At 37.0% G+C, this 17,500-nt stretch overlaps 2 protein-coding genes and 2 long non-coding RNA genes across 6 annotated transcripts in view; 1 reads left to right on the top strand and 3 right to left on the bottom strand.

Annotated features, from left to right (window-relative positions):
• Positions 1–1,918, top strand: part of LOC148722710 (uncharacterized) — a 5,094-nt gene extending 3,176 nt beyond the window's left edge. The window contains exons 5-7 of the long non-coding RNA XR_015991632.1: positions 19–179; positions 369–1,078; positions 1,727–1,918. This is a non-coding gene — a long non-coding RNA (uncharacterized LOC148722710). The remainder of the gene's footprint in view (positions 1–18; positions 180–368; positions 1,079–1,726) is intronic.
• Positions 1,919–1,985: 67 nt separating this feature from the next.
• On the bottom strand, positions 1,986–4,707 carry LOC148722709 (uncharacterized). 2 transcript variants are annotated; one of them, XR_015991630.1, is made up of 3 exons: positions 3,601–4,707; positions 3,010–3,088; positions 1,986–2,869 (listed from the first exon to the last, which is right to left on the bottom strand). It is a non-coding gene; the product is annotated as an uncharacterized LOC148722709 (long non-coding RNA). The 2 variants fall into 2 exon arrangements; XR_015991631.1 differs by lacking the exon at positions 3,601–4,707 and adding an exon at positions 3,465–3,514.
• An 845-nt stretch (positions 4,708–5,552) lies between these two features.
• On the bottom strand, positions 5,553–12,565 carry LOC148722708 (separin-like). Of its 2 annotated transcripts, none has more exons than XM_088733006.1 (10): positions 12,428–12,565; positions 11,885–11,983; positions 11,395–11,465; positions 11,244–11,304; positions 10,688–10,777; positions 10,094–10,206; positions 9,614–9,697; positions 8,062–8,170; positions 7,846–7,901; positions 5,553–7,207 (listed from the first exon to the last, which is right to left on the bottom strand). In XM_088733006.1, the coding sequence occupies exons 2-10, from the start codon at positions 11,912–11,914 to the stop codon at positions 6,994–6,996; spliced, it is 828 nt and encodes a 275-aa protein (XP_088589132.1). In that variant the 5' UTR covers positions 11,915–11,983; positions 12,428–12,565; the 3' UTR covers positions 5,553–6,993. The 2 variants fall into 2 exon arrangements, with proteins under 2 accessions (XP_088589132.1, XP_088589133.1); XM_088733007.1 differs by lacking the exon at positions 5,553–7,207 and adding an exon at positions 7,273–7,336.
• Positions 12,457–17,423, bottom strand: LOC148722707 (uncharacterized). Its single transcript, XM_088733008.1, has 8 exons — positions 16,669–17,423; positions 16,069–16,226; positions 15,849–15,960; positions 14,946–15,573; positions 13,800–14,323; positions 13,239–13,384; positions 12,693–12,845; positions 12,457–12,595 (listed from the first exon to the last, which is right to left on the bottom strand). The coding sequence occupies exons 5-8, from the start codon at positions 13,885–13,887 to the stop codon at positions 12,515–12,517; spliced, it is 468 nt and encodes a 155-aa protein (XP_088589134.1). The 5' UTR covers positions 13,888–14,323; positions 14,946–15,573; positions 15,849–15,960; positions 16,069–16,226; positions 16,669–17,423; the 3' UTR covers positions 12,457–12,514.
• Between the last annotated feature and the right edge of the window lie 77 nt (positions 17,424–17,500).

Here is a 17,500-nt window from a genome sequence, read left to right as displayed (position 1 = left end):
TTATGTTGTTTGTTTTAGGATTAATGTGTTATCAGTGGCTTGAGGAATGGTACATATGTTGGCTCTCTGCAGTGATGGGCTAAGGAATCATAGTTAATTAACATGAACTGCTAGCTCCCAAGAAGATCATGATAAGAGGTTTAGCTTATCCATCTCAGCAAGAGAGTTGAATTTTCGAAGTGAGTAGTATGCAGTGGGGCTAAACATTCCCAGCAGACTCGTATGAAGAACTGCTCTCATTTTAAGCAGGAACCATTAACCATGATCTCTATTCTGAGTAAAATGTGATACATTTTGATTCATTGATGTGAGGCCAGCTGGCAAGAAGTATGTGTCGGGGATTAATTTGATTATTTTCCCTCGCATAGGTGTACTCTTGGGGATCATCAGAGTATGGAGAGGTAAGAAATACAACTTTATCGATGCAAATATTATTGATCAGCATCCTTGCAAGATGTTCCTTTTGATTTTAACCCTTTAACTTAACCCCAAAGTCTGATTGTCAATTCTCCCCTCTAACTGCTACACATCTCCTTGTAAATTAGTGACAAGAATTTTACATTAGATCAAGACAGCAATTTCTACATGATAAGTTTGAGTATCTCACAACCTGTTTACTGGGTAATAATTTATATGGATATTATAGGGACTTGAAGGATAAAAAGGCAGAGCCCTACCAGAATGCCATTTCTGAGGTGGTAGTTTTCAACTTTGATCACAGCATCTTTGAATCAGATAATGCATTTAGAAATAATTTCCTGATTCACATGATAATTTTTTTTAACAGTGTTGTGTTATTTTGATGAAAGCTTGGCCAAGGAGACACACTGCAACAGACAAGGCCTGTCTACATTACCGAGCTATTGGACAAATGTATAGCAGTTATGTTTGTACATTATCACTCCATGGCTCTGTCAGCAGATAACTGGTGGTGGTCGTGGGGATGGGGAGACCATGGACAGTTAGAGTGGGTAGCATTGAAGATCCACTCCTCCCAACACATGTGCAAGCACTTGATCAGTATCAAGTGACCAAACTAGATCCTGGGTATTCACACAGTGCAGAACTTACAGCTCAGGTTGGTTTTGGTTTGTGTCAAAGTCAATTCAATCTGCACCTGAATACCATAAATCCTATAATAAGCCTTCCCGGAGGGGGAGGGGGGAGCTTATTCATTCCACGGACTTTGGGGGGGAGGTTGGCTTAGAGGGAGGCATATTAATTTAAAGTGGAAAAACTCAATTTAAAGAGGAAAAACTAAATAAGTATCACTTCTTTTTGAAGAAATGAAACACAGAGTGCTAGAAATATTCTTCAGCACACAAACTGATGGCCATGGTTAACCATGTCTCCCACCTAGTGAGTTTTGTGCCCTGACCAAATATTATATTTTGACCTAAGTTTTACTAAGCTGGGTTATGAGACAAAAGACTGTTGCTATGAAAGAACTTGTTAAGGCCCACATCAAGGAAGAGCCATACACTTGAATGAACCATTTTTGTGACATTAAAAATTCAAACTTGGTTCAGAGGCTTAGGGGAAAAAAAAAACAAAAGATATCACATAGAGGTTGGACAATGAATGATTAATTGCTTTTGGTTTATTCCTCCTAGCCTGGGAGTCATGTTAGAATTTTAATATATCAAAAGTGGCCTCACCTATTTATTACTGGAAATGGAAGAGAGGCAATGTTTTCCAACCCTGTTTAAATCATTTCTTTTTTCAGGGACAAATCCTCACATTTGGAGGAGGTATGAACAGTCAAGCAGTTAACAGTCAAGCAGTCAAGCAGTTAACAGAAATTTCCTTCAATTTGTAATTTTGTTTCAAATTGGTTTGTATTGTGGTCATTTTGGAAATGTACAGGCTGCAAGGGATTTTTTAGAAATTTGAACTTTGGAGATTAACAGGGGAAGGGCAATTGGGCAAAACCCTATGTTGAATTTTAAGCAGTGTTATAATTCGATACTCTCCCAGTGATCAGCTGGTATTATTTGATCTCAAGTTTATTTTATGGTTTAGGCTGAATATAAAATACAAATCCATGTAGTTGGACACTTTTTGTCTCTACATACTTTGTCCTGTCCAAAACTACCTGGCTCATGTTAATCCTTTAATGATATTTAGGTTAGTTGTTTCTGATTTTGTAAAGACATTTAGGCATGTATCTTGTGGTGTTTGTTTTACTTAGGACTGTATGGTCAGTTAGGACTGGGAAACAACAGTAAGCAGACACTTCCAGTGCCTGTAGTGACTTTAAAGAATGAGAAACTTTACTTGATTTGTTGTGGATCATTTGAAAGTGTAAGTAATTTTGCCAAATTTTCTTACTTTATATTTTAGTCTTTGCACCACTGTTGATACTTTCTTGAGCTGAGGAAAACATTTCTTAAGAGTATTTTCTCTCCAGAACTTCAAAAAGTATTAATATTAAAAAATATTAATAGTAATAGTAAAGTTTTCGGAGTTATGATTAGGTGATGATGAATATTCTGTTTTCAGCTGGCTATCACAGAAGACCAGAAAATTTTCAACTGGGGAAGAAGTCCACACTTCTTTAGATATTGCATGGTGAGTGGGAAAGTTTTGGTTGGTATTTGCTGGCTAAACCAGGTCACCTCACCCAGTGTATTTTTCTATACTCTAGAATTTACCAGTTCTTCCTTTATTGCACTGATTAGATCTTGTGGAGTATGAACAAACAATTAATCTTTGAAACCTGACAAGTTCAAGTGGCTTGGAAGGTTGAGCTCCCTTATAGATATCAATCCATTTCCATTGTGTTGTTTCACATTCCTCATGCTTACAGAGTTCTGGCTTCTCTAACCAGTTCACCCTAGCTGTAGAAAGTACTTTGTCTCCCTTTATTCTGAAAAAAAAATTGTTAATTATGTCTGTGTGTATGTCTTTCACTGGAGTATTACAGTTACCTTCTATAATCAGATACAGTTCTTAATCTCACCACTCCAAAATCCTATCTTGGTTGCAAATGCAAACTTGGGATTTTACCTTCTGTGAGCCTCTTCACAGGCAGCTGACAGGTCAGGGAAAAATGAAGAGTTCAAGTTGCTCGACATAGAGGTTGCCTCTGAAAGAAGGAGAAAGAAAGTTTTCAAGGCAGTCCACAAATTTGTGGACATGTGTAAATTTAGACATATATACAAACACAGAATTAACCCCGTCCGAAAGGCCCGCACCTCATAGATTGCTGTGAAATTTCAGGAACCCTTGGCAAGGCTGAATTTCTGTCTCACCACCACCTTCAATCTCAAAGGTGACCTATTTACCACTACATGAAATGATATTGCAAGAATTTTAAAATCCTATGTGGACATGCCAAGTTACTCCTTGAATCAGACCAAGGGATGTGGCTATACCAGGGTAAGAAAGCAATTGTCTGGTGGTAAGAAAAGAATATAGGCTCATTCCACAGAAAATTTTTCATAAACAATACTAGAATTTACCTTAATCTAAAACTAATGGTTGCCTGCAGCTCTTGTGCCTACATGGAGTATATCAATTGTATTGAGTGGTGAAAAAGCAAAAATAAAAAATTCCTACCACTGAAAGGATGCACCATGAGTAGAACATCTTCCTTACCTGGTTCATGTACATCAGTTCTTGAGTATAACGATAATCCAGTCTAGAAATGAAATATTCAAGTATAAGATTGATTCAGACTCCTTCAATCACTTATATAGTTGTTTCAGTATAAATTAAAACAGTGGGACAATATACAGCTTGGTGGTTAATTTGAGTGGTTTAATATATATATTGATTAATATATATATATATATATATATTTTTTTTTTTTTATCTTGGGACATAGTATATAGTACATGGATCCCACAACTGTACCTGTTTACAACACATTGCAATATCAAAGCCTTCAGCCCAGCCCTTTCCATTCCCCCATCCTTCCCCCCCTATAATATTTTTTTCTGGGTAATTTTCAAATCAATTTTCCTGTTTTGTACCAATCCAGACAAAATCTCAAACATAAATGAGTCAATGTGAGTTTGACCACCAGAATAGATTGAAATAGGGCATATCCAAGACTTAATATACTTCTGTTTCATAGTGAGGGTAAAGGGCAAGTGATGGGAGAATTAGGTTTTGCAGTAAGCCTTATTATCAAGGCATGAATGTTTGGAATTCAGAAATATATTGTTCTTGTCAACAAAAAGCACTAAAAAAGTTTTGTTTTTTGTTACAGGACTTAGGTCTCGCTCAAAGTGCAGCAACTGCCACTACCACTCCTTCACCAATGGGTTTACTTGCTCATCAAATTTATAGAATAATGTGCAATAAAGGATATGCTAAGCTAGACTTTTCATCTGTGTTCCAGTTCCTGAAGGAAGATCAACATTGAGATAGTTTATTTATGTTAGCTATTTTTTTAGTTGACACAATTTTAATGCGAGGCAATTCTGGAAGAATAGGTTGTTTTGCCATGCTAATTTATTTGTAAACTAGTTGCTCTAGGTGTGGAGAATGGCAGTGACTTGGAGATGTCACGAGTGATTAGGTTTTCACTCCCCATGTCTGGAAATTTGGCTTGATGCAAACAGATATACCTTTAATAGAGGCTAAATGGGGCCAAATGGCCTCATTATTTACTATACCATTCATCCATTCATGTCAAAAGCAAAATGAAAGGAAAGTGGTCTTCTGATCAAAGGGTGTCAGCGAGTTGTTAGGTGCTTGCTGTAGCGTAAGTTACAAAAAAATTTCTAAACTTTTACACAGTAAATTTTGGTCCATGTCATCTGTAGTTAACTTCAAAAAGACAGACATTGCCATATCTGAGGCCGGTTGAAACATTTGTGCATCAACTTGATGAATTCATTTTATAACTTAGTCATCCTCAGCATTACCACTGGTCATTCCAGGTGGTTCAATAATCTTCACCAAGGGATCAGATTAATAATTTCTTTACCGCTCAGCAAACAGTATTATTTTTGCCATTGCACTATTTTGATACAGCATGCCCAATATACCCAAGGTGTCATGTACATGTATACACAAAGTTACTTGGGGTGGTTGTTTTCAGGATCTACTGAAACAGTTCTTTTTATTAACATTTTGATCATTGCATGACTGCAAGAAGTTGCCACCTCGGTGGTCTATCACTGGCCTTAAGGCATAAGTATTAACCCTTTCACTCCTGAAATCTCAACAGTAACTCTCCTGGATTTTCAAAGGCTGGATAGTACTATTCACTGAATAAATCTCTACTGGGCGGGTAGCGGAGTGTGTTTTGTTAACCCTTCTCCACTGAATTGCGATGTATCTGTTGGATATCGTTTTTCACCGATTGAACAAATAGACTTTGGTTTTAAGGGTAAGGCTTGCTGATTGGTTTTATGCTGTTTTTTAAAGTCCTTGGCAGCCATCCTTTCAAATGTCTGGCAAAAATGCGGAAGCTCTGTGTGAAATCCCATTTAATGCCTGTAGAGGGTTAAAGCAGTTTGTTAGCTCAGCATTGACTATGGAAAACAGCCATTTCAGTGGGTGTTTCCTGTATCAATAAAGATCTAAAAACAGACAGGTAAACTACCAGAAATTTAATTTTGTACCGTTAGTGCAAAACATAAATAAATTGGCAAATTTAATTCTTTAGTTAGTATGAAATGTGATACATAATACTAATTAATATTTTACAATTGTTGAGCACTTTGTTTCATTCTTCACATGCACAGAAATGTGTCCATACCCATCTTGGAGAAAACAAAACAGGACTCTAAAAAATTGTAATTCAAGAACACCTAGCCCGACTTCAGTATCCGTATTCTGCACATTTCTCTCTATACATTTCCTTTGTTTAGCAATCAAATCTTAGTTTTTTTTTCTTTATTCTCATGATCCTAATGAATGATTCGGCAGTGTCACTGTGTGGAGATATTAGATGCTGATTACTCTTAAGGGTTTGAAAAGTCAACCAAGGGCTTTCTCTGTTTGTTTGGTCCCCCTCTTCCTTTCCCTATTTGTTTTCATGAAGTTTGCTTGAAAACTACTTATCTTTCACCATAGCAAACCTTTCAACAATCAACAAAAATGCACATTTGCCTGATTTTCACAGCTACATATGAAGATATATCTTTAAAATCGAGGTTGACACTCAAGCAAGAATACTTGCATTTCCAAGGAGAAACTCATTTTAGATCTTTAAAATTAAGTAAAAAAGGGTTGCTTTTATATTGTTGCATTAACTTTGACAAAATTAATGAAAATACACATTTGAGAGGAAACCTAGAACTATATATTTACATGAATAATCACACTTTATTGAGGCAACAACAACATCATCATCATTTCAAGATCAATTATTAAAACAAATATTGACACTAAAATTATTAGGTACCTTCTTGGAATTCATTCTGTTATGAATTAATGTATCCTTTTCCATTTTTTTCACAATTGGTACAGATATCAGAGAAATGCCCTTAATATGCAAGCTAAACTTTAATTGCCAATGTAAAACATAAATATACAGATGACATATTACTCAAATTGTTCCCAATTGATGATATAATATGGTAAAATGGTTACAAACAGTTAATAACTAACCTTGGTTTGTTATTTGACAAAGCAAATTTTGTCATGTATTCCTTGGATATGTTGGTACTGACATAATTTCCAAAAAAAATAAGTGCGATAGAGAATAAGAGCTGTAGTAGAACAGGAAAAAAAAGATAATGTCCCTCTCTGTTTCAAATGGGTTTCTTTCTTGTACAACTTAACAGGATTGTGGGATAAAGTATGACAAACTGGCTCTGCTTAAACTGATTGGGTACTTTCAGCCCATGTAGATTTAGCACCTATTGCATATGGTAGTCTACACTTAAGTGCTCTATCAACATTAAAATTGTTTGCACTACCATTTCCAAATGCACTCTGCATAACGCTTGTCCTCTTTGCCACACAACTAGCACTAGTATGGTAAATACTTTGCTATTGCTCACTGGAGATATTTTAGTATATAATCCTTGGTTAACCATTCTGTTCCTTAGTGTAAGCTGGAAGGCCATAAACTACAGGAGATGCTCCTATCAGATATTTCAGTTTACAAGCTTGTCGCAACTGGCTTAGTACTTGTGGTAATGAGAAACAAGACCCAGATTGAAGCCACTGTTTCAGCAGCAATTCACTGAAGCGATCAATGTCTTTGTCAGTAACATGCCACAAGTTAGCAACGATGGCTGGGCTGAAAGTGAATACATTATAAATAGATTACATGCTACATATCTATACAGTGAACCATAGAGTAGAGCTATGGTCTTTGAAGAATAACTAGTTCCTTGAGGGTCTGGTCCAAGAAAAGGGAGTGCCCAACCTATAAGGAAAGCAAAGTTATACGAGTTTCCCAACGACAAAGGTCAATAGCAGTTGACATTTGGGTTCAAATCAGGACTTGACACTAATGGTAGCCAACTAGCCACACACTTGTAGAAATTCAGTTTTGGCCAGTGTTTTTCGATTTCCACTAGCCAGTGTAGCTAGTAAACAAACTGAAATTGTCATAACATCTAAGTTGTCACTGGCCACTTGACTAGTAAGTTGAAAAGTTAGTGTTGAGCTCTGTCAAATAGAGCCAGAGGTTTCAATAAAAGCTGGTTATCAGCTGTCTATCACTGCCCATGAGTCCTCTTACTGCTGTCTATTGAGCCTGCGAGCTGGCTCTCATGTTTAAGTCTTGCCTTAGGACCCCTTTTCCAAGGACAGCTACCCACTACTATATCAACAGCTGCTTAAACAAAAAGCTGTTGAAACCTGCAATATAGCACATCAGTAAAAGACTTTGTAAGGGAACTAACACACAAGAAATGAATGCCAAAGACATACCAGCGTGCCAGAAGATAGATTAAGGCCATCCCCCTTGGCTCACACTCTCCACCAACCTAATGAATTGAAATAGAGTGGTTACTTATAAGCCCCATGCCTAGTCTCAACCAACTACACATCTGAACCAGACAATTGGACACTTCCTTTGCCTTTTTTTGGTTTGTCAACAACAATTATGTGATAATGTTTTTCCTTCGCGGTCAGGAATAAACTAACCTGTAGTTTTCCCGAACTGCAACCCATAAGCAGAGTAACAGCTCGACAATCCAACCTTTGAATGTCATCACCCTGCAGAAATTCACGCCCAGTGCCATGACCAAAATATCTAGAAAGAATATTGATGCCATGATTAAAGCAACAACAACAAAACTTTCTACTGTAGATACCCTTATCTGAAAATGTTTATCGCATCTAGAACTAATAAGTATGGGATCATGTTTACTGCAGGTGCTCTCCACTGATATATCAGTTGAGAGTCAGTCAACACTTGGGTGACACTCGGTCGATAGTCAGTCGGCACTTGGTTGATGGTTGGTTCACAGCTGGCCGATACTTGGTTGAGACTTGGTCGACAGTTGATGGTCAATATCTTTACCGATACATTGACCAACTGTCAGCCAAATGTCAACCAACGTACATATCGGTCAAATGTTAACTGACTCTCAACAAATAATTATGTCAACCGATGTATTGGTTGAGAGCACCTACAGTAAATATGATCCTTAATATGTGTAACGGTTGTATTATGGACCCAGTTTAGTAGCTAAGCAACTGCAACTCACGCAAGAGCATCAAATGTCATATAAAAAGGGTCATAGATACTGATTTCACTTCTAAAATAAAAGAAAACACCATCTCCCCTGTTTCAGTTGTAATTTGCATATAGTTCAGTCAATGTAGCATAAATCATTACCGGTAGTAACTGATACCGACATATCAGAATGATAATAACATGGGTCATCCAACTTAATTAGTTACAGAAGCAAAATTTCAAGTATGTATAAAAGAAACCCAAAGTATCTTTGTCTCTATCTTAGTCAACTTATTTAACATTCAAGAGTCATGATTCTCAGTATTTCAGCACTAACAGCTCTGCAAATATCCAACCTCTACGACCTTTTAAATTCTCTACTTTGTCAATGGCAGGCTTAGAAATCTTCAGGGTTTCAGAACTAGGGTTTATTTTGGAGGTATGCATATCAGAGGGGTTTGACGGGAAGGTTCTTTTCAAAAACTTTGTAAGAGCCAAATGATAATTCTTTACATTCCCTCTGATCTGCTGTATACATTTCTTGGTAGAGAACTTGTAATGTTTAAAGATGGAAGCTGACATTCTCAAATGGAGGATAATATAACCAGTACATGACAGTTTTTGTTGGGGAGAGAGAGAGGGGTAAAATGGAGACTGATGAGAGATAGGAGGCATACCAGAAGCTTGATGTTCAAGACAGAGGGGGCTCATTTAAAAGGAGATTTACTGGAGTGTTTTTAGTTATTCACGTGAACAGGTCATGGACAGTCAAAGCTGACTGGAGACCCTAGAATAGTGCAATGGACTCTGGGTTGAGAGGTCTGGGTTTGAGTACTGGCTGGGTTAGTGTGTTGTGTTTGTGGGCAAAACACTTTACTCTCACAGTGCCTCTCTTCACCCAGAAGGACAAATGGCTTCTGCCAAATTGTCAGGTGGGGGGGGGGGGGTGAGTGGTAATACTCCTAGTTGGCTGTGTGGGCCAATAGGCCCCTTACTGGAGCCTTTACAATAACTCACATGAACAGGTCATGGTCAGTTAAAGCACTCCTGAACTGTTCCTGTGTGGGAGCCTTTCCTGTGATACCTTGCCATCCATCTTCGCTGCAAGTGACAACAATTGTTCATATAAGCTGGATTATACAAGCATTTTGATTGGTTCGTACTTGTGATCTATTAAAAAACAGGTGCAAGAGTAATGTCACCATCAACAACATTTTGCTTTCTTATCCTTTAAAACCATTACATGTTGCCAAATTGCCAAAATCAGTGACACACTTGGCTGGGCTTCCTGTGTCACTTTTTGTTCTTACTACATTTTGATGTCATCTGTGATCTATTACTAAACAGACACACAGCAACATTGAATCTATTTGTTCAGTTTATAATATATTGGTGTTACCTCTGTCAACTTGTATAGCCTAGTTTAATATATAAGAAACACAACATCAGGTCTTTCTTCTGTTTCATTTGCTTCAATCGTTTGCTTGTGTTTTGTACCTTTCAAACCACTTCTGAAACATTTTCTGGGTGTTGGGTAGGTTATTCTGAGGATTGAGTGCATAGAATGTTTTCTCAGGATCAATCTCAGGCAACTGTCTTTGACACGATAACTATCAAGAAAAATGCAGAAAAAAATATTAACTGACAATGAATATCAAGGTATTAAAAGCTAAGAATCTGGCACAAAAGTTGTTGTGGTAGGCAACCACATTTCAAAAGACCTTCAATCTATTCAATCAATTGACAATTTTTCCTGTATGCTTACCTTGGCTAATAGATAATGAAATGACAAACACTTTTTTTGTATCAGATCACAACTTCTTTTCCTAAAATTACAAAACTATTATTGTAAGGGAGAATTATGCTCCAGAAACCAAATGAGCCAGTTCTTTACACAAGGTCTAACCCAAACCATGGTTTACACAATCAGTGGGCATCAGGGTTGATATAATTAATTAAAATAAATTTCTTTCCACTGTTGACAGCATAGCAGAGATAAAAATCAAGATGGTTCTGGGAGAAAACATGACAGTTCTTTGAGAAACAAGTCAGGTCTTCAAACTTTCAAAGACCTCTTAATGGAATGTGTACCTTGAAAAAAAGAAATTGCAGAGATGGGACCCTTGTCACAGGTTGGTCAAACAGGATTGGTATGCTTTCCCATGGAAGATGCTGAATATCCTATGAATCATAAAATACAGATCAGTTTGATGTATAGATATGCCAGAAATTGACTCTGGTTTCAAATATTGTAGAAGAGTATGTCCCAATACTGAATGAGTTGATAAGTAAGATCTGCTACCACAATTTAGGCACACATCTTGCAATTACAGCATATGTGTGCATGCCCATAAATCTACTTTAGTGTCTGAACACCTTGAATATAATGGTGAGCAACCAGTACCCATTAAACTAATGTTGCATATGACCACTTTTTAAACTAATATGGAATGTCAGTCCATTACAGATGCCTTTTCCCCCACCCTTGTGTTTGGCTAAGCTTTGACTCCTTGACAGTTCACCAACATCTATTTACAAAGAACCCACATATTGGTTGTTCAGTTGTCAGGTCTTCAGAGCTAGAGCTAGAATACATTTAATGGCTGATTACTAAACAAATGTAAGACCTAAAAAAGCTGGCTCTTACTTTTCCAAGAGTTAGGATTACAGGATGACGAGGAATGTTCTCTGCAGAGTGACCTCCAGACCTGAGAAGGAATTTTGTTGTCATCAATAATTTCTCGAGAGTACAAGTAATGAAGGTGAGAAAGAAAATTAACCGTTATGTTCCCTTGAACCTGTTTATGCAGCTTTTCTTGTCTGTATCTTCAAATAGCTTGTCAGTGAGGTTCTGAACTTCATCAAGTAGCTGAAACACGCAATGTGAGAGAACATGAAATGAGAGATGATTCCTTAAGGGCCACGGCTGAGGAACCTCTCTTTGTCTCTAGTTGCTAAGACTAAACACATTCTCCTGTCAGGCAATTGACGATGATAAACCAATAGAGTGCAATTTTATCAAACACCAAATAGTCAAAACAAAAATAATCACAACAGCTTATTGCAATACAGGTTGAGAAGAAAAAAACCAGAGGGTTGTTATGTCTAGGAAACACAAGTGGACCAAATTACAATTTAGTTAATGTAAGTAGTTGCTAAATCTGACTTTAGCCCTTCATTAGAGTGAAGAGTTAGCCCTATGCTTTGACAAAAGCAGTGAAATTCCAACTTACTTTAGACACTTGATTATGAATTCTTTGATTGGAACAAAAATTTTCTTGTTCTTACTTTTTCAAAAGAAGGTAAGGTAGCATCCATGGCAGTAATTTCAATCAGTGCTTCCGCAGTTTCTTTTCTTGACAAGCAAAATGACGAATCTATGAGGACCTACAACAAACAAAGGACACTTACTAATAAAAATATTAATAATGACAATGGGATTTATTTGGCGGCATTCCATGAGGTGGTTCTTCTTGTCCACTGGTTTAAAGTGAAACGTTGAAATGTTGGTTTTTGTGGAGGGAGGAAAACCAAGGAACCTGTATAAAAACCCTTGGAGCAAGGACATACCGACCCACATACCACATATGACACCAGGTCTGGGAATTGAACCTGTGGAACAGCAGGGAGGTGAGTGCTCTTGCCACTCAACCATCCCTAGTTTCCATTCGGTTACTATGCAAGGTTTTGCTACTTCAATTGTCATCTTTGGGTCAAGCACCAAAGAAGATGGCACACAAATCATAACAAAGATTGATGGACAAAACATTTTTCATACAATCTGCCATCCTTATAACTCGGGAAACTCTGATTGATTCATGCACAACATACTTCAAGCAAATGATTATCAAATCGGCATCCACACAGGATTAAAACTTTCTCTTCCAACTCTCTGGCTAAGGATGCTATTGATTCACGTTACTCTTCATCAATAGGCTGACCAAGAGGAACTCCTCTCCATCTTCCAAGCCAAGAACCTTCAAGTTTCTCCAAAAGGTTCTAAAGAAATGACCATAATTATTACAATTTAGACTTTCAGTCATGTCATAGGAGAGGATACACATTCATTGCTCGTGAGAGTTGAAATGCTGATCACCTTCATTCTCCTGTCAAGCCGTGTCCTTAGTGTCCACCACTCGGTTGTGTTGTTAATATTCATGCTTTTGATGCTGTCATTCATTATGTCTATAAATTCCTCCAATACACCAGACTGGAACAGCTTTGAAAGATCCATAACAACTTTGTCTCCCTTTACAAAATAAATTGTTTCAGTCAATAGTTAATTTACTTCACCAACCCTGTTCTTGTGCTTTTATCATTACTTACAGACTTTCTAGTGGTTAAATGAGAAATTATCTACTAGTAAGCTCAGGTTACCCCCAGTGTTTTGTCAGATATCCAGACAGTTTGCTCAGACATATTTCTAGTGATCTTCTAGAATAAAGAGGTATTGTGAGAATTCAGTGTTTTACCCAAAAACCCCTTATGGTGACCTTGGACAAAGCTTACACCTGCACTACAGAATCTCAACTGACTGTAAGCTACTACCTCCTCCAACGTAGAGGTTTGAGGTCCACTCTCCCTAAATAAAACAATAGAGTAACCGCAATATAACCAAGTTGTTACAAACACATCGACATACAGTGCAATCCTTGTTCTGTGCTTCTCCAGATGTTGTGTTAATCTTAACCACAGCAGGATCACAGTCAGCCCTTACCCTGCAGATCTGCAGTTCTCTGTCCTTGCTTACTGGATGTGTGAAGGTTTCCAAAGTGCAAACAGTCCACTCTAGAAAACAATAATTCTAATTTCTTACATTGTCAATATCACACAATAGGATTATTGCCAAATTCATTATTTGCTCAACGTAATAAATTAAATTTCAGTTCTACTTGTCAAAGGAACTAAAAATTCATGGCAAATGTAATTATCTATGTGTAGCATGAGCTGAAGAATTGGGAAGAGTCAAATGATGTGGTCTGGTTACAAAAAGTTTTTGACAAAGTCATTTTGCTTAAAGAGTTATGTTAAATTAGTGACCATTACATTTCGCTAGAAAAAAATATTCTCCTGTTATAAGAGTCACATTGTTCTACAAACCAATCCTGAGAAAGTTGAACAGTTAAACACTTTCTTTGAAGCTGGTTTGGCTGCATAACACAGCTGAAAGCTCGCTATTGCTTGTAAAATAACTATCATGTACCTTTAGGCATGTTCTGCAATAGGGAAATTTCTTCAGGAGTGAAGAGACCGTGTTTGTATCTCTCAGTTGCACACAAGGAAAACTTCATGATGTTTCAAGTCTTGACCAGGGCAGCCAGTTTTTGGTGAGCAGTATTAGTTGAAGAGTCATCAAGTGACAAGGAGGAAAGACGTTCTGCAAGCTTCACCAGATCTCCTTTGTTTTCCTAACAGACAAAAAGGAAATAACAAAATAAAGAGAAATCTACTTGTAGATTTATTAAGTTCCCTGCTCTGGCATCCCATGTTCTAGTTCCCTGTTATGACATCCCATGTCTTACAGTAGTTCCCTGTTCTGGCATCCATGTTCTAGTTCCCTGTTCTGTAATCCCCTGTTCTGGCAGCCATGTTCTAGTTCCTTGTTCTGGCATCAAAGGTTCTAGTTCCTTGTTTTTGCATTCCATGTAAAGGAGCAGATAAACTTTGAGTCACTTAATGCCACAGTAATTGGGGATACCAGTAAACACGGACAGTTGTGTGCCATGTCTAAGAGGTAAAAGCATCCAACTGAATTTCACAAGGTCACGAAAAATCTCCCTCTTTTGTATACATAACAAATAGAAGTCTATCAAATGCAACAGTAGCTACAAGTACTCACAAGCAAAGGTGTTATCATATATACCAAAGGTTTAGAAAAATCCTTTGCTATTCTCCTAAAATAACAAAATCACAGCGATTCAATTGAAAATATCCCTGGTCACTAGTCAGTGAGGTCATCTTTAATTAATTTGAGTTGAAACTTCAACTTAAATTAACAAAAAGGACGTAAACTTTGCCATTATAGTATAGATGAGTCTTCTACAAACTAGCTCCAAGTTAAGCTTTAGAGGTAAACAATTCCCCTTTGGCATCTTTACTATAGCTAAGATATCTTGCTCTATGGGGACATAAGAAGTTGAAATGAAATTTGTTTGTACATTTGCCGTAATTGCAAAAAAAAGAAAAAAATTTGAAAAATAACTGTTTTGCTGATTTGGACAAGGCAAATTTACCAATTACCAGTAGATTAATTCAATGTTGAATTCACATCAAGGGAATAAAACAAAAGAAATTAACCCTTCATTTTCAGCACAACTTCATGTTCAACAAACAATTTTTAATATCTTACTTTATTCTCTTTCCTGTTCTGGTAACAGCTTGATGTCTAAGAGTAACAGACAAGGACAGTTGATATTATCCTCAAACAATCAGTCTCGTTCTATTCTGTTTGCCAAACGACAAACAAAAATTCCATTTGAAGTTGACACCATCATACACTTTCCCTCAATACACCTCAGAGGAATAGCAACAACCTTTGTTGTCCATTTGACCTTAAGGATATGACAAACCACAACTCTTCCTTTTAGACTTGGTAGTTGGTTTTGGTGCTTATCCAGAATTCAAAGTACTGCAAAGTAGCTGCATTCCAACTGGCGGTTACACTTTGCATTTCTACAAGACGCTTGATGGCACTTTTCTTGAACCTTTACATAATTAAGGACACAGCCATATTCTGATTGCCTTTTTCCAGAGAAGCTAACAGTAAAGTTATTTCATGCTGTTGCTCGTTTGTAACGCTCACTGTGATACACTGTTCCATGGATTTGGCATCGCTTAAAAGACCACACCTTTCCCCAACTTGGTAGTTCTCTTCTTAGTGCCTTCCATTCTGCTTCAGAGAGGATCTCTGAATTAATGGCAACTTTTTCCAGTGCCCTGATCACAAAGATCCTCAATTCAAACTCTTCAGTTTTGGACTTGGAACATCAAATTAATGATAATTAAGTGTTAAAAAGGGGTTAGATGGACACCACAACCTTACATCATGCACAGATATTTACTAAAACTCTTGCAAGCTTGTACTTATATTTATAGGATCAATGCATATGGGTTTGCTCAGAACAATTTGTGTAATAGACATTTCCTTTTCAAAAAAGAGAAAATCCCAATGATATCTCTCTTGTAACTCTCTTGTTTAATGATTGTACTATCTGTGATAAAAAGTATTAATTGCACAGATTCTGAAACTTACTTTTGTAGTGATTTTTTTGGGTGAGTTGAGAATACAGGTTTTGAGCTTCGAAACTGGAGAGCTCTGAAGCCAGCTCTGGCAACTTTTGCATCACAGAAACTCCATCCAGAATCTAAAGAAAATAAAACATTCCTGACCAGTTAAAAATTATACTTCATTAACTTAACATTTTCTCGTTCTTATCTGCACGGATATAAACAATGATTATAATTACATGTACCTTTCCATCAATATTCTGTGTACCATGAAATAAATCACGGAAATCTCCATTAAGGTCTTCAAAGAAAATACAAGAATGACTCCAAAGAGGCCCAAGATCTTCAACACAGTCTCTCAGATGTAACAGTTGATGAACATTGTATGTCATAAACTGTGGACCTGCAAAGAGCATATGAAGGGCATTCAACTTTGGTTAAACATGCTCATGAAAGTTTGTGTGTATTAAGTAGAAAGATATCTGTTTGAGGATATTCCCACTCAAATCTAACACTCATCCGACTTAACTAAATTTCCAAGGTAACGATAGACAGCGAGAGAATAAAAAATTAAGCAGTCACAAAGCAACATGAGATCTCAGAAAAAAGTTCACAAAGGGAAATTTGCTGAAGATTTCTCAAATTTTGAGAACAAAAAGATTATCATAACATGCATGGAATGGAGCAACCTAACTGTAATATTACAAGTACATACCATAGAGAGTAGAAGCCTATACACAAAATAACTTAAGGCATAAGCAGAGGTTTCCCTCTCCTGGAGAGAGATAGTTTCTTTTAACAGTCCGTATATTCCTTCAACTAAAAGCATCAGATGAAGAACATACATATCTGGCAGGTACTTCATCAGAAGTGGCACAGCATAGTACAGCAGGAAATTCTTTTTTTCTGGATGCTAAGGAAAATCAAGAGATTATAAGATACTGCATCAAAGATTCAATCAAATCAGTGTACAGTTCTACACCTAAAGGAAATGTGTGTCATTTCTTTCAAATACACGATTTTATTCTTATCCATAATACTTCTTGGTGTTCTGGTTACCTCACTTAATTATAGGTTTAATAGAAAGAAATTCTTTGTCAACTTCTTTAATTCTGTTCCCAATGAAATAGAGCTTGTCCTTGTTGTCCTGAGAGAACCAGCTATTTAACAACTGTTCCACTACACCTTCACATACACAATGCATGTAATCAGTGGCATGCCCTTACGAAAACAATCCTGTTTTATCCATATTTTATAACTATTTTAATGTTATCACATATATTTTTTCCCTATTTTTTCCCCACTGAGCTATATTTTATTCGTATTTTACCAGATTGAGAAAATAGAGCATCTATTATATTTGTGGTTTACTTTTATTTTAAATCTATTCTCCACAGGGTAGTATATTTTATCGGTCAGTACAAATTGCAGACTGCAGACTGCAGATTGCTGACTGCAGACTGGGTATAAAATGCAGACTAGGTATAAAATGCAGACTGCAGACTGCAGACTGGGCATAAAATGCAGACTGAGACCAAAATTAGGTATAAAATGCAGACTATGCGAGAGCAATGTTTTTTTAACGTACCTCAGTGTCACGCAATCGCCTTCCTGAGTTTAGCAGCCGCTAAAAGTTTCCTTCTTGGCGCTTTCATAAGATATGTCCATAAATTGATG

The sequence above is a fragment of the Stylophora pistillata genome, chromosome 9 (assembly GCF_964205215.1).
Source record: "Stylophora pistillata chromosome 9, jaStyPist1.2, whole genome shotgun sequence".
Classification (NCBI taxonomy): domain Eukaryota; kingdom Metazoa; phylum Cnidaria; class Anthozoa; order Scleractinia; family Pocilloporidae; genus Stylophora; species Stylophora pistillata.
The sequence above is the reverse complement of the archived record's forward strand: the minus strand, read 5'-3'. Positions and strand labels throughout refer to the sequence as shown.

Excerpts from the sequence above, each read along its gene's own strand:
- LOC148722707 (XM_088733008.1), bottom strand. The coding sequence starts at position 13,887 with ATGAAGTTTTCCTTGTGTGCAACTGAGAGATACAAACACGGTCTCTTC. Across the intron at positions 13,385-13,799 it reads ATTGCAGAACATGCCTAAAG|AGTGGACTGTTTGCACTTTG; the intron begins GTACATGATAGT and ends ATTGTTTTCTAG. Across the intron at positions 12,596-12,692 it reads GGCTTGACAGGAGAATGAAG|AACCTTTTGGAGAAACTTGA; the intron begins GTGATCAGCATT and ends TCATTTCTTTAG.
- LOC148722708 (XM_088733006.1), bottom strand. The coding sequence starts at position 11,914 with ATGGATGCTACCTTACCTTCTTTTGAAAAA. Across the intron at positions 11,466-11,884 it reads CCTTACCTTCTTTTGAAAAA|CTACTTGATGAAGTTCAGAA; the intron begins GTAAGAACAAGA and ends TGCGTGTTTCAG. Across the intron at positions 8,171-9,613 it reads ACTGACCATGACCTGTTCAT|ATATTTTGGTCATGGCACTG; the intron begins GTGAGTTATTGT and ends TATTCTTTCTAG.